Raw genomic sequence first — 16,738 nt, 5'->3', positions numbered from 1 at the left:
CCACTGGGGCTGGGCTAACTGTTGATCCTTAAATATAAGTAATGCATTAACTATCCACTAATAGTGATGTCTCTGCTCTCACCCCATCCTCCCGCCACCCCACTAGGAATAGGGTTCCCCTTGTCCTCACCTATTGTATCATTTCTTAATGCATGCATTACTAAATGACAATAAAAGAGGACTGCGTGTCCTCATAATCTAATCTAACCAGCCTCCGGGTCCAACATATAATTCTCTGTAACTTCTGCCACCTCCAACACTTCCTCCCTCACTACCATTCAGGGACCCAGACAGTCCTTCCAGGTGAGGCATCACTTCACCTGTGAGTCGACTGGGGTGATATACTGCGTCCGGTGCTCCCGATGCAGCCTTCTATATATTGGCGAGACCCAACGCAGACTGGGAGACCATTTTGCTAAACACTTACGCTCTGTCTGCCAGAGAAAGCAGGATCTCCCAGTGGGCACACGTTTTAATTTCACGTCCCATTCCCATTCTGATAGGTCTATCCACGGCCTCCTCTACTGTAAAGATGAAGCCACACTCAGGCTGGAGGAACAACACCTTATATTCCATCTGGGTAGCCTCCAAGCTGATGGCATGAACATTGACTTCTCAAACTTCTGCCAATGCCCCACCTCCCCCTCATACCCCATCTGTTATTGCCCATCCTCTGGGCTTCCCCCATTCTCCCTAGGCCTCCCGTCCCATGATCCTCTCATCCCTTTTGCCAATCACTGTCCAGCTCTTGGCTCCATCCCTCCCCCTCCTGTCTTCTATCATTTTGGATCTCCCCCTCCCACTTTCAAATCTCTTACTAGCTCTTCTGTCAGTTAGTCCTGATGAAGGGTCTCGGCTTGAAACATCGACTGTACCTCTTCCTATAGATGCTGCTTGGTCTGCTGCGTTCACCAGCAACTTTTATGTTTGGCACGGGGTTGATCTGTCCTGTGTTTGAATAGTTTGCGTAATGCATCCTATTTGTTTTAAATGCAATTATGTTACTACTTAATGTATTGTTTATTGGTCCCATTTCCCTGGTAAATTCCTGAAGCAATATTTCCAAACATATTGCTGTAACTGAAATATTTTATTATTATCTTCCTCCATAGTTTTGATAGTTTGCTAATCCCTTCAGTTTTTCTCATCAGACAATACTGCTGTCATAAATTGCCCCTTTTCACTTTCGACTTTTCTTGAACAATAATTTTTTGTATGTATTTCAATTTCATAAAATGCCTGGCACAAGTCAGTGGAGGCAAGAGCTAGATATTCATTATTTTGATTACTTATTTTTCGAAGATCTAATTGTGCGAGACTGGGTGGAAGCAGTTCAGTGTCTCATTTCATTAAGCCCTTAACATGGTTCAGCTATTTAAAATATGCTTATCCTCCACCCAACCCTATTTTTAGCAAAAAAATGTTAAGCAATGTCAGTACATCCAAAGCTGCCCACGAATATTGAAACTTGTAGTACATTGCGTAAATTAGAACATAGCAGATGAGTGTCTGTTATAAATAAACCAATATAACCCAGTCTGCTCCTTTATGTATTTATTCAATTCCCCTTTTAATGTTATTGAATCTACTTGCACCACTTTCAATAACAGCATTCCAAATCATAAGTGATTATTTAAAAAATTATGATTGTTCGACGATTGCCTTAATTTATATAACCTCAGGTTAGTATGTTTTAATTACTGAAGACGTCTAATCGTTGTTACTCATTGTAAAATGAAGCGGAATAGCACAATTAAAAGAGAATTAAAAGTGAAGAATTACGCCTCCCATGTTAAGGCAACTGGTATCCATCAAGTTTTAATTGATGCATTTAGTAATCGGGGCAAATGTTGTAAGATTTAACGGTTGGTAAAGAGCAAGATTCTCCGCAACGGGCATTCTACGATTCTATTTGTAAATTTACCTAAAATACAACTAAAACAGTTAACATTTTTGCTTCTAAAACATCTTTTGTTACAATTATACAAGCTAGATCACAAATACGCTATCAGTTTTGTCATGTGTTTTTCTATAATCTCTTCATGTTTTTGCTATAATTTCTTTAATCGTAAAAGATTAATTAATCTGCTGAGCGAACGACTTTTTGGTTTAAAGCGTCCGAGGGCGGCAGGTGGCGATCTGTGTGCATGGGACCCTGCGACGTCGGGAGATGCTGCAATGCAATTGTCCCACACCTCCCTCTGCATTACTCAGCCTACAAACCCACAGGAGATAATTAGTTCACATTTCCAAACAGATGCACAACTCGTGGCGCTGTTTCCTGGTTATTAGATTGATTTAAAAATCAGAGTAGCGGAGGTTGCAAGCGCTAGTGAAACATTGCAGGAGAGTGACGGGTGCGGTTCTAATAAGCTTGGAGGCGGTGCAAATTGGAGTCGCCAATCTCCGCGCAGCCACAATACAGTACCTACCTGCACGCTCGCCCGCCTAACTTTCGATGACGCCACGATCGAAGGTCAGCTGACTGGGCCTCGCGCTCCCGAGTGTTGAGGGAGGGGTGTAGCTTCGGTGTCGGCGGCACGCCTGGGCGAAACCGAGCGTCAACCGAAAGTGGGTGTTAAATCGGGGACTGAGAGCTAAGATCCCCCGCCCCTTGTCCGAGTCAACAGCTGACACCTTCTTCAGCAATTGCCACACTTGCCTCCTGGTTTTTTAAATCGCCACCCACGTCTCTGAGCGTGAAGGCAGCAGCGGCCTGGAGTTAGACTCGTGTCCCAGTTAGACAGACCCTTCCCCTTTCAGCTGCCTGCTGGCCGGCCGCTGAGGTGACCTGGGACCAGGAGAAATTGAAGGTTTTGTCCGCATAGGGGAATTTTATTGAAACCTTTCCAAAATGATGCCGGTGAGTATTTGACGCGTTTCATTCTAGGATTTACTAACGTGAGCTGACATAATTGGAAAATCGCTCACAATTCTTGCAGAAATATTCTCCTAACCACGGAGGTGAGCTCAAAGGCACGATGTCAAAGGAAAATACTGACGGAAGTAGTATAGTGAACTACTTTTTACCAGTATTGTATGTTAATTGAATATAGTTAAATGATTTAATTGGTAATTGACTATTGATTTAAAAACAAAGAACATTAATACTTGCCTGGTGAGGTGGTTACATGTACTTCTAATCTGTCTTCTAAAATGTTTTTTTTATAATTTAAATTATATTATCAAGATTTTAAACGGTAGCTAAAATATCAAGTAACTTAATTTTTTAGACATTTTAAACTAGGGTGCAAAAGTCGAATCTATTGATTGCAAGGATTGTAAATTATGTCTATTCTGGATTTAAAAGGCATTTAATCTTTATGTTTTTAATGTGCTAGCAAATAATAAGCCTCCACAATATAGTGTACAGATTTTTTGTTTTATCAAAATTTCTACCAGATGTTGTAAGTGGTAACAATGTGGAAATATTTGTACAGCTCTATGGTATAAGCTTTTATGTTCATATCAAGATGTTGTATAGAGTTGCATAATATTTAAGTATATTTATTAACTTAGAAATTTGGTGATTTAATTCTGACAGGGTCTTTTACTTTCTCCAGATTTTGTAGTCTGTAATTTTTTGTTTTAAGTTTCATGTGCAGATGGTAACTGATTCTGAAGTATGTGTATACTGTAAATATAATAGGAGCTTTTTTTTTGTCACTTCAACAGAAAATGTGGGCCAAGGATATACTTGAATTTCAGAGAGTCTTTCTGTGCTTTCTCTGTTTGGGAAAAGTAATAAATATCTGATTATTTGAGTACTTCTGTTTTTGTCTCATTATGTCCTTTTTTGTTCTGATTTTGCTTGGTTTGAAAAAATATGGTTTATTGATACTGTTATTTCGATTAAGATACATAGTTTGGTCAGATGTTGCTAATGTTTTCTGTTAACTAAGATTACATTATTGTGAGCAAATAAACAGGCTGCTGGAGGAACTTGCCAAGTCAGGCAGCATCTGTAGAGGGGGATGGTGGATGCCTCAAGTCCCTGCGTCAGTCCCGTAATGAGTGATGCAAAACTGTCAATGAATGTTTTTTGAATTAGCAACACAAATGCTCTAACTTGTTATCACTAGTGATGTGTGTAATTTGGCATCAGTTGGTTTATGCATTGCACATCTAGTTCCTTTATGTTTAAATTGTAAAGTAACAAAGTTTTATCTTCGCAACAACAGGAATTCTGCAGATGCTGGAAATTCAAGCAACACACATCAAAGTTGCTGGTGAATGTGGCAGGCCAGGTAGCATCTCTAGGAAGAGGAACAGTCGACGTTTCAGGCCGAGACCCTTCGTCAGGACGACTGTACCTCTTCCTAGAGATGCTGTCTGGCCTGCTGCGTTCACCAGCAACTTTGAAAAGTTTTATCTTTAAGTGTTTTATAAATGGTTGCACAATTTGATACCCAGCTGCTAACCATTTTGCAAATTTTTGGTGTGGGAGCTACAGATGAATAGCTCTGAAAATACTGTATCACTGATGTGGCAGAAATTGGTTATCTTGCAGATTGCGACCACTGATGAAAAAAGACATGGTCCAAGCCCATAGCTCCTTGAAAGTGGCAACAGGTGCTAGTCAAAGAGTGGCAAAGTCTGCTTGTCTTATAAATCAAGACAAAGGATATAAAACCAGGACATTGTATCACAACTTCACTAAACACTTTGTTTAGAGTACACTTAGAGTAATATGTGCTTGTTTGGTTGCCACACTGTAGAAAGATTTGATTGTGCTAAGGCACTTACTGGGACTTTAGATTTAACCTGGACTTTAGTTATGCAGAGAAACTAGACAGGTAAGTCTTGTTTTTTCTTCTGAAGTCAAGTGGGATCAGAGATTAAAGGGTTGACACAACGATGTTGGCTGAAAAACAGTATAGCACTGTACAGGCTCTATGACCTCATTAAAGCACTTTTTTTGGGAGACATTTCAAAAGCAAGGCATAAAATGACATGGCCCAAATGAAGGCAAATGGGATTAGTGTAAATGGGCAATAAAGTCAGTGTGGACACAGCGGGCTAGATTTCTTTACTCCATGACACTATTAACAGACATATAGTTGTCTTCAGTATATGAGGAGGGAATCATTTGAAAAATGGCTGTTTAAGTAATTTCTAATCTTGCACTTCCACCCTTGTGCAAAAGAAGTATATAAATTCAGTTCCCATATGTTGGGTATAATTTCATATTGACTGGTTAAGGTGCATCCCACAGTATGTGAAGTTGCTTAACATTTGACTAATAACTTATCAAAAGTAATAAGACCTGTGCTGATCCACTAGCGAGAGTATTCATTGAGATCTTTAACTTCTCTCTCTGGCTGTCTGAGGTACCCACCTGCTTCAATCCAGCTTCACTTGTATCAATGCTGAAGAAGAATGTGGTAACCTTCCTCAATGACCAGCAGCATGGGTGCACCGCAGGACTGTGTGCTTGCCCCCTGCTCTATTGACTTTACACTTAGGACTGTGTGGCTAACAATAGTGCCAATGACATATTCAAGTTTGCCAATGACACCACTGCCATAGGCTGAATCAAAGGTAGTGAGATCAGCATATAGGAGGGAGATTGAAAGGCTGACTGAGTGATGCCACAACAACCTGTTGCCCAATGTCACCAAGACCAAGGAGCTGATTATTGACTTCAGGAGAAGGAAACCAGAGGACTGTGAGCCAGTCCTCATTGGATGTTCAGAAGTGGAGAGGGTCAGCAACTTTAAGTTCCTCGGTGTTATCATTTCAGAGGATCTGTCCTGGGCCCAGCACGTGAGTGTATCTGTAAAAAGAACACAACACGGCAGTGCCTCTACTTCCTTAGGAGTTTGTGAAGTTTTGGCATGTCCTCTACAACTTGGTGACAAACGTCTAGAGATGTGTGGTGGGCAGTGTATTGACTGGCTGAATGACAGCCTGGTATGGAAACACCAATGCCGTTGAATGGATAATCTTACAAAAAGTAGAAGATGTGTCCCAGTCCATCCTGGGTAAAGCTCTCCCCAACACAGAACATCCACACAGAGTGTTGTCGCAGGAAAGAAGCATCCATCATCAGGGACTCCCACCACCTAGATCATGTTCTGTTCACACTACTGCCATCAGGATGACAGTACAGGAGCCTCAGGACTCGCACCTCCAGATTCAGGAACAGTGATTACCTCTCAACTATCGGGCTCTTGAACAAAAGAGGATAGCTTTACTTGCCCATCACTGAAATGCACCAGAACCTATGGACTCACTTTTAAGGATTCTTCATCTCATGCTCTCGATATCTATTGCTTATTTATCTCATTTGTATTTGCACAGTTTGTTGTCTTTTGCATAATAGTGTAATGCCCAAGTTGGTGGAGTGTCTCATTGTTTCTATGGTTGTTTCTCTATTATCGATTTGAGTATGCCTGCAAGAAAAGGAATCTTAGGGTTGTATATAGTGACTTACTTATACTTTGACAATAAATTTACTTTGAACTTTAAAAGCTGGAACATCAGCTCACAGCTTGTAAAATGTGCCACTGTGTGTACACGTGGTATCAGGAATATGTTGCTTCTCTAACAAATGTGCTTTAAAGTTCTGACGTAAATGATATTTAAAATTGTAATGTCTAGAGTTGTCCAGAACTTTGTAATGAGACATAGAAAACCTACAGCATAATATGGGCCCTTCGGCCCACAGAGTTGTGCCAAACATGTCCCTACCTTAGAAATTACTAGGCTTACCTCTAGCCCTCTATCTTACTGAGCTCCATGTACTTATCTAAAGTCTCTTAAAAGACCCTATCGTATATGCCTCCACCACCATTGCCAGCAGCCCATTCCACACACTCACCACTCTCTGTGTAAAAAAAAAACCAACAACAAACAAACAACGTACCCCTGACATCTCTGTACCTACTCCTCAGCACCTTAAACCTGTATCCTCTTGTGGCAACCATTTCAGCCCTGGGGGGAAAAGCCTCTGACTATCCACACGATTAATGCCTCTCATCATCTTGTACAACTCTATCAGGTCACCTCTCATCCTCCATCGCTCCATGGAGAAAAGGCTGAGTTGGCTCAACCTATTCTCATAAGGCGTGCTCCCCAATCCAGGCAACATCCTTGTAAATCTCCTCTGCACACTTTCTATGGCTTCCACGTCCTTCCTGTATTGAGGCGACCAGAACTGAACACAGTACTCCAAGTGGAGTCTGACCAGGGTCCTATATAGCTGCAACATTACCTCTCGGCTCCTAAATTCAATTCCACGATTGATGAAGGCCAATACACCGTATGCCTTCTTAACCACAGAGTCAACCTGCGCAGCTGCTTTGGGTGCGCAGTTGCTTTATGGACTTGGACCCCAAGATCCCTCTGATCCTCCACACTGCCAAGAGTCTTGCCATTAATACTATATTCTGCCATCATATTTGACCTACCAAAATGAACCACTTCTGGTTGAACTCCATCTGCTGCTTTTCAGCCCAGTTTTGCATCCTATCAATGTCCCGCTGTAACCCCTGACAGCCCTCCACACTATCCACAACACCTCCAATCTTTGTGTTATCAGCAAACTTACTAACCTATCCGTCCACTTCCTCATCCAGGTCATTTATAAAAATCGTGAAGAGTAAGGGTCCCAGGACAGATCCCTGAAGCACTCCACTGGTGACTGACCTCCATGCAGAATATGACCCATTCACAACCACTTTTTGCCTTCTGTGGGCAAGCCAGTTTTGGATCCACAGAACAATGTCCCCTTGGATCCCATGCCTCCTTACTTTCTCAATAAGCCTTGCATGGGGTACCTTAGCACAGTGGTCCCCAACCTCTGAGCCGTGGACCAATACTGAGCTGCAAAGTGTGCAGTGGTAGCTGGGACACACCCAGCACATCTTTAAGAAAAAAGCAAGCTAATTAATTAGGTGCCGCCCGGCACGTGAATGTCGGCCCAGATCAGAGGCTTGCTCTACGCAATTGGCAATTGCCTGTGATCTGGGCTGACATTTACGTGCTGGGCGGCACCTAATTAATTAGTTTGTTTATTTCGGTTTTTTTCTTAAAGATGTGCTGGGTGCGTCCCGGCTACCTCTGCACCCCTGCATGCTTCGTGGCCTGGAGATTGGGGACCACTGCCTTAGCAAATGCCTTGCTGAAATCTACTGTTCTTCCTTCATCAATGTGTTCAGTCACATCCTCAAAATTCAATCAGGCTCGTAAGGCATGACCTACCCTTTACAAAGCCGTGCTGCCTACTCCTAATCATATTATACCTCTCCAAATGTTCATAAATCCTGCCTGTCAGGATCTTCTCCATCAACTTACCAACCACTGAGCTAAGACTTACTGGTGTATAATTTCCTGGGCTATCTCTACTCCCTTTCTTGAATAAAGAAACAACATCTGCAACCCTCCAATCTCCAGAACCTCTCCCGTCCCCATTGATGATGCAAAGATCATCGCCAGAGGCTCAGCAATCTCATCCTTTGCCTCCCACAGTAGCCTGGGGTACATCTCATCCGGTCCCGGCGATTTATCCAACGATGCTTTCCAAAAGCTCTAGCACATCCTCTTTCTTAATATCTACATGCTCAAGCTTTTCAGTCTGCTGCAAGTCATCTCTACAATCACCAAGATCCTTTTCCATAGTGAATACTGAAGTCAAGTATTCATTAAGTACCTCCGCTATTTCCTCTGTTTCCATACATACTTTCCCACTGTCACACTTGATAGGTCCTATCCTTTCACATCTTATCCTTTTACTCTTCACATACTTGTAGAATACCTTGGGGTTTTCCTTAATCCTGCCCGCCAGGGCCTTCTCATGGCCCCTTCTGGCTCTCCTAATTTCCTTCTTAAGCTCCTTCCTAATAGCCTTATAATCTTCTAGATCTCTAATATTGCCTAGCTCTCTGAACCTTTTGTAAGCTTTTCTTTTCTTGACTAGATTTATTATAGCCTTTGTACACAGTTCCTGTACCCCTACCATGACCTCGCTGCCTCATTGGAGCATACCTATGCAGAACTCCACACAAATATCCCCTGAATAGTTGCCACGTTTCTTCCGTACTTTTCCCTGAGAACATTTGTTTCCAATTTAAGCCTCCAGTTTCTTGCCTGATAGCCTCATAATTCCCCTTCCTCCAATTAAAGGCTTTTCTAACTTGTCTGTTCCTATCTCTCACCAATGCTATGGTAAAGAAGATAGAATTATGATCACTATCTCCAAAATGCTCTCCCACTGAGAGATCTGACACCTGACCAGGTTCATTTCCCAATATCAAATCAAGTACAGCCTCTCTTCTTGTTGGCTTATGTACATATCGTGTCAAGAAACCATCCTGAACACACCTAACAAACTCCATCCCATCTAAATCCCTTGCTCTAGGGAGATGCCAATCGATATTTGGGAAATTAAAATCTCCCATCACGGCAACTCTGCTATTATTACACCTTTACAGGATCTGTTTCCCTATCTGCTCCTTGATACCCCTGTTACTATTGGGCAGCCTATATTTAAAAAAAAACACCCAGTAGAAATATTGACCCTTTCTTGTTCCTAACCCCCACCCACAGAGACTCCGTAGACAATACCTCCATGGCATCCATCTTTTCTGCAGCCATGACGCTATCTCTGATCAACACTGCCACACCCCTGCCTCTTTTGCCTCCTTCCCTGTAACTCTCTGAAGCATCTAAACCCCAGCACTTGAAGTAACTATTCCTGTCCCTGAGCCATCCAAGTCTCTGTAATGGCCACCACATCATATCTCCAAGTACTGATCCACGCTCTAAGCTCATCCGCTTTGTTCACAATAATCCTTAAGATAAAATAGACACATCTCAAACCTTCGGTCTGAGAGCGTCCCTTCTCTATCACCTGCCTATCCTCCCTCTTGCACTGTCTACAAGCTTTCTCTATTTGTGAGCCAACCTCCTACTTCCTCAGTCTCTTCAGTTCGGTTCCCACCCCCCAACAATTCTAGTTTAAACTTACTGTCGCGTGGCACAGGCAGTAATCCCAAGATTACTAACTTTGTGGTCCTGCTTCTCAACTTCCTTCCTAACTCGCTGTAGTCTTTTTTCAGGACCTCTTTGCTTTTCCTACCTATGTCATTGGTACCAATATGTGCCATGATCTCTGGCTGTTCTCCCTCCCACTGCAGGATATCTTGGACGCAATCTGAAACATCCTGGACCCTGGCACCTGGGAGGCAAACTACCATCTGAGTTTCTTTCCTGCGTCCACAGAATTGTCTGCCTGACCCCCTAACTATAGAGTCCCCTATTACTGCTGCCATCCTCTTCCTTTCCCTACCCTTCTGAGCCACAGGGCCAATGGGTACAAATAGCTGAGCAAAATTCAAATACAGTATGGGATATGACTTCTAATGTAAAATCTTTAAGATCAAAAAAGATTTTTGGATAGATTTTAAAACAAAGCATTTTTAAGTTACTCCATGCTTCCTCTGAAGTTGAGATTTCTTAACTTAACCATATTTTAAGAAATCTCTTATTCTAGTACTTTAACAATTGGATGCTATTATTTTCAGGCTGGCATTTATTTGGCAATTGGAGAAACATAATATTGGAATTCCCTACCTAATTGTTCTGTGAGACAACATTAATTATGTAAAATGTAGTGGGTTAAGAAGGTAATTCACTGCTAACTAGACTTGCAAGTACAACCTACATTCTACTGAAATAATCTTTGGACTGAATGATTGAGGATTCTTAATGAGAAGAGTTGAATAAAGGAGTTAAGTAATGAACAATAAGCGAAGGAGCACAGTTGAAAGAGCTTGCAGCTGGATCGAATGATATAAAATCAACACTCTACTGTGAATCTGAAACAAAATATGCTGGAAGTCAAATGATTTTTTTTAAATGGAAAGCTGGAGAAGATTTTATTGGATGCTTGTACACAGTGGGGTGAAAAGACTGGTGCATGTATAATCATTCAAGGCTGAAGGAAATTGCAGAGGTGCGGTGGAATGGGGAATGAAGCTATAGGTAATGGTTTGAGGGGAAATGAGCAATTCTTTGAATCACTAAAAATTCAAAATAAGGGTCAGTTGGATGGTTAAAATATTGTGAATGTTTTTTTCCTTCTGGCATTTTCAGACTTTTACTTAAAATATTTCCAGAGAAATGTTAATTTTGATATTAACTTCAGTTTAAAAGCTAAATAAAGTCAGCTGAGTTAAGACCTTAACCACTCCTCAAGTCATGACTAACATTATGTTGTTGGGCTCTCCATTTAATATCCACATCTGTTATTTGTGGGTGACCCTATTCGAACAAATTCAGCTGTCATCAGTAGATAACCTAGTCTGTTATGAGCATGGTCTTTGGATACAGATTTGATTTTTGACAGGTGTTTAAAGCTGTGGAAGAGTGCTCAAATTTTTTTAATGTGGGTTCGTTGTTAACTTCGTTTTTAATTGAATTGAAGCAAATAGATAAATAGTGCACCTGCTAAGTGTCATTGTTGTAGCTTTTTCATGACGAAGCTACAGTACCATTTTACTAAATTCAGAATCAAGTTTATTATCACCGGCATGTCGTGAAATTGGTGTGGCATGTGGCCAAGTGGTTAGGGCGTTGGACTAGTGATCTGAAGGTCATGGGTGTGAGCCTCAGCCGGGGCAGCGTGTGTGTGTTTTTGAGCAAGGCACTTAACCACACAACGCTCCTGTCTACCCACCTGAGAATGGGTACCGGCAAAAATTCTGGGGGTTAACCTCACAATAGACTGATGTCCAATCTGGGGGGTGGGGGTGGGGGAGAGAGTCTCAAACACTCAGTCGCTTCATGCCATGGAAATCGGCATAAACACCGGCTTGATGGGCCACAAGGCTCGTGACAGATTTTAATCTGAAGCTACCATTTTACTACATTTAGAATCAGGTTTATTATCACCGGCATGTGTCGTTAAATTTACTAACTTAGCAGTAGCAGTTCAATGCAGTACATAATATAGAAGAAAAATAATAAATCAATTACAGCGTACATATATGCAATAGATTAAAAATAGTGCAAAAAAAAACAAATAATATATACTAACAAGGTGAGGTAGTGTTCAAGGGTTCAATGTCCATTTAGGAATCGGATGGCAGAGGGGAAGAAGCTATTCCTGAATTGCTGAATGTGTGCTTTCAGGCTTCTGTACCTCCTACCTGATGGTAACAGTGAGAAAAGGGCATGCCCTGGGTGCTGGAGGTCCTTAATAATGGACGCTGCCTTTCTGAGACACTGCTCCTTGAAGATATCCTGAGTACTTTGTAGGCTGGTACCTAAGATGGAGCTGACTAAACTTGCAACCCTCTGCAGCTTCTTTCGGTCCTGTGCAGTAGCCCCCCACCCCCATACCAGACAGTGATGCAGCCTGTCAGAGTGCTTTCCATGGTACAACTATAGAAGTTTTTGAGTGTATTTGTTGATATACTGAATCTCTTCAAACTTCTAATGAAGTATAGTCACTGTCTTGCCTTCTTTATAACTGCATTGATATGTTGGGAGCAGGTTAGGTCCTCAGAGATTTTGACACCCAGGAACTTGAAACTGCTCACTCTCTCCACTTCTGATCCCTCTGTTGATTGGTATGTGTTCCTTCGTCTTACCCTTCCTGAAGTCCACAATCAGCTCTTTCATCTTACTGACATTGAATGCAAGGTTGTTGCTGCAACACCACTCCACTAGTTGGCATATCTCACTCCTGTATGCCCTCTCATCACCACCTGAGATTCTACCAACAATGACTGTATCGTCAGCAAATTTATAGATGGTATTTGAGCTGTGCCTAGCCACATAGTCATGTGTATACTGAGAGTAGGGCAGTGGGCTAAGCTCACAACCCCGGAGGTGCACCAGTGTTGATCAACAGTGAGGAGGAGATGTTATCACCAATCCGCACAGATTGTGGTCTTCCGGCTAGGAAGTTAAGGATCCAATTGCAGAGGGAGGTACAGAGGCCCAGGTTCTGTAACAGAGAAGCTTGTATACTTCTCGTTTGCTGCAAACATGCACTCTCTATTGAATTTTTACAATTGATTATGTCTGGAATTTGGTTAACTTGTGTTTATTGAAATTCAGCATTTGGCCACTGAACTTCTCCGTGTCATTGAAAATGAAGATTAACAAAGAAATAGTTTGAGAGGTAACATAGTTTCAGATTTGTGATATTTACAAAGACCAAATGTTTGAGTTTTAACAGTATAGCAATGATAACAGACCAATGACCTTGCTGATCAACTTTTTTGATGGACAGCTGATTAAATTATTCAGATTGCGGCACTATAACTATTGCTTTATGAATTTAAAGGCTGACTTTGGAAAATAAACATTTTAAAATTTAGATTCTGTGGTATTTCAATTTTAACTGATTCTCTTTCATTTACTTCCTAACTTTCATACTATAACCAGTCAGATCATCAAAACTCTCAGAGCAAGAAGGTATCATGCTATTATAGATTCATAGGTTTTTTTGGGGTTATTGGTATAAATAAACAGATATTTATACCAGTGATATCATGCACTTTGCTGCTGGTATAAAGAATACTTGGTTATTCTATAAAGCAGGGTTTCTCATCCAGGGTTCTGCGTGAGGTCGCTAGGGGTTCTGTGAGAGATGGTGATTTTTTTTTAAAATTGCAGCACTCACTGCGGTGGGCAGTGACTGAGCAGCCCCGTTAGCAATCTCGTTAGAGTTCTTTCAGCCCTGTATGGCACTGCACAGTAGGACAATGTTTATTTGGTTGAGTCCATTCTCAGTTTTTGATGCGGGTGGCTGTTGATAATTGGTGAGCGCCGCATTGTACGGAGCGTAGGACAGTTGGCTGATCAGAAGTGTGAAGTGTGTTTTCTGAGCATTGAATTAACTCACCCAACTTGGGCTGTGATGTCAGCCTCTCCCTCCCAAATTACCACCCCCAAATTCCCCTTGCGCGCCACTGAATGACTTGTGGGAGCGAGCAAACTCTACTCGTGTAGCAGAAAATTAGAGGGAAATTCTCGTTCTAAAGAAGGAATTTTTTTACATGCCGTGACTCAGCTGCTGGCCTGCTGTTTTGCTGTTGTTGTAGACATGGATTGTGTAGGTTGGATTTAAAAGAAAACTGAATCTTTGGAAAAATTATGTTACAAAAGGAAATCTTCAAATGTTTCCACTGCTACTTGGGCTTGACAGTAAAGAAGGATGTCAGAAAGTCTCAAATCTTATTGAAAACCACCTCGAAGAACTGCAGAACAAAATTGAACAGTATTTTTCCTCCCTTTCAACATAAGTGAGAGACCCTTTCTCTGAATCTTCTGCTCAGCCTGAGAACTTGAATTTGAAAGAAGAGGAAGGACTTTGTGAGCTGCAGTCTGTGCACTCAGTGAGATTTACTGACCTGTTCCTGGACAAGTTTTGGATTTCTGTGTAAGAAAAGTCGTCTTCTATTCATTGGAAGGCAATGAACAATTTGCTGTAGTTTTCAACTTCTTACATGTGTGAGCAAGCTTTTGTTTTTGTTTAACAAGCATCAAAAGCAAGGATAGAAATTGTCTTATTTCAGTTGAAGGTGAAATCCATGTGTGCTTATCTCTGGTTTGACCCAGAATTGAGCATTTGTGCAGCAAAAAAAACAAGCACAGGTTTCACATGCTAGATCTATATTTGACCCTGATCATGTCACTTGGTAAGAAACTGTTTTCTTTCCAAGTCACGTATAAAATTCTCTTGGGTTATATTTTTTATTCATATTGCTTTGGCTTGTAGTTTTTTAGTCCCTTTACTATTCAAGATTGTCAATAAATTTTCATGTTGTAAACAGAATCAATTAAAATCAATTTACAACCTGTATTTAAATTTACCAAGCCTACATTTAGAAAAATTAAATTCCATTTTTGGCTTAAGCCAGTTATTTAACAGAAGTTTATTATGTTTGCCTTATGAGTGTTAAATTCTATGGAAAGGAAAGAAAGATTAATTTCGAGAGGTAAGCTAAGCTTAACTGTCTGTTTTTGTTTTTCAAGAAAGGTTGGCTAAAAATTCATTCTCTACTCAAAAGAGTATTGACACTATTTTTGGATTGTATCAACTTGCATCATACAGCGGGGTGCTATTTTCAATTACCTGATGAGGTAACCATGGCCTTTGGCCAGGAGCAGAAATTGTCAGGTGGTGCCTAGCCTTTATAGAGTTTTTTGACCTTTAACCACTGCTCTCGCCATTTGATGGGTCAGCAATGGTAGCTAAGTCACTGCCCATCTGCTCCTGACTTCTAGTTCAACTCCTCTTGCCTGCTCCAATCCAGCAAGAGGCTCTTCTTGCTTCCTCCCCCATACTGCAAGCTGCTTGGTTCTTGCTCTTTTCATGAAGCCCAGTTCAGACAGCAGCTTCCATGCGACCTTGCTAGGAATCCTCTACAGCCAGATCTCCATGGGATATAGCAACATCTGCATTCTTCGTCCCTGCACTCCTGGACTAAGGATTGGTACTTCAGGGCCTTCCTCTCTTGAACCTCCTCGCATCCTTCCTTCTATGTTACTGTGAGCTCCACCAGAATGATTTTCTTGTCTTTGGGAGACCACAGTACGACGTCTGGTCAAAGTGTGGTTTTCACCATCTCTGGGAACTGCAGCTTCCTTCCCACATCGATCCTCATCTCCCATGATTTAACAGTTTTCAGCAGATTGGATTTTGGCCTCTTTGATGTGACTGGTGTGGCCCTCTCCTTGATGAAAATGACTGCCATGTTTGCCTCTCTGCCAGCTGGTCTTTTTTTTTATATATATATATTCCTCTCCTGCTCCAGTGTGTCAGCAAGGGACTGCAGGAACTTGTGGCGCCCCCTATACTGTCTTGTGTTAAAACTGTTTTACATCCTGACAGTATGTGTTTCTGTGAACCCTGCTGACCACAAAGCTTGCAGTTAGGTCTTTTCTCAGCCCCCATGTGACCTATTGTGATGGTGTAGGGAGGGTGCCATACACAGACCGCAGGAGGAAAGAAGTGCAAAAGGGCTGTTGTCTCCAAAGCTCTGTCCAGGTGATCTTGCACTTGGGAAGATCTTGTTTCGTCCAGGTGCCCTGTGACCTCAACTCCATTGCCTTCAATACCCACCTTTCGTCCTCATGGTTCTGTACCTCTCGCTGGACCATGTCTCTTCCCCCCCCCCCCGCAATCTCATAGGATGTGTGCAGAGCCGGGGCCTTGCTGTCCCAACCATGGGTTGTCAGTGATGTGTCTCAATTGCAGAGAGCTTACTGCCTGGTCCATGGCCTAGTTGGTGGCCCATTTTCACTGGATTTTTGTTGTGACTCCCGCTTGGTTTGTTAGCTTGTCGTCATGGCCCCTCAGAGTTAACACAACTCTACACTTTGCCACCTTGAACTCCTCCACTTCTGAAGACAATGGGAGCTGTAGCTGGCCTGATCTTGTGTAGAGCCCCACTGAAGAAAAACTTGGGGGGGAGGGGGTTTCCCAGCCACCTCCTTGGGTGCTTGTTGACTTTGCTCTCAATGCCTTCTACAGTAGTCATGGGGAACTTGTACACTGTGAAAAGCTAGAGCAGCCTTGGTAATGGACTATGTTAGTACAGCCATGTCTTAAATTTACCAGGGAGTCTGACTTTGTCAATCTTCTTCAGCCACTCTTCATTCTGCTTGACAGTGTCGGTGATGTTGGCACTGTCTATCATTGCTGGATTAAACCACTTTCCAAGACACTTTAGCAGGCTATCCTCTGTGGTTGGAATGACTTCTCTCTGTATTCGAAGAC

At 42.0% G+C, this 16,738-nt stretch overlaps 1 protein-coding gene across 2 annotated transcripts in view; it reads left to right on the top strand.

The window, feature by feature from the left end:
* The first annotated feature begins 2,101 nt into the window (after positions 1-2,101).
* The window catches only part of ppp1r13bb (protein phosphatase 1, regulatory subunit 13Bb), a 99,751-nt gene continuing 85,114 nt past the window's right edge, over positions 2,102-16,738 (top strand). The window contains exon 1 of one of the 2 annotated variants that reach the window (XM_063047962.1): positions 2,102-2,863. In XM_063047962.1, coding sequence (XP_062904032.1) covers positions 2,855-2,863 — 9 coding nt within the window. In that variant the 5' untranslated portion in view covers positions 2,102-2,854. The remainder of the gene's footprint in view (positions 2,864-16,738) is intronic. The other variant, XM_063047950.1, reaches the window with a different exon arrangement.

This window comes from Mobula hypostoma, chromosome 1 (assembly GCF_963921235.1).
Source record: "Mobula hypostoma chromosome 1, sMobHyp1.1, whole genome shotgun sequence".
NCBI classification, from domain to species: Eukaryota; Metazoa; Chordata; class Chondrichthyes; order Myliobatiformes; family Myliobatidae; genus Mobula; species Mobula hypostoma.
The sequence above is the reverse complement of the archived record's forward strand: the minus strand, read 5'-3'. Positions and strand labels throughout refer to the sequence as shown.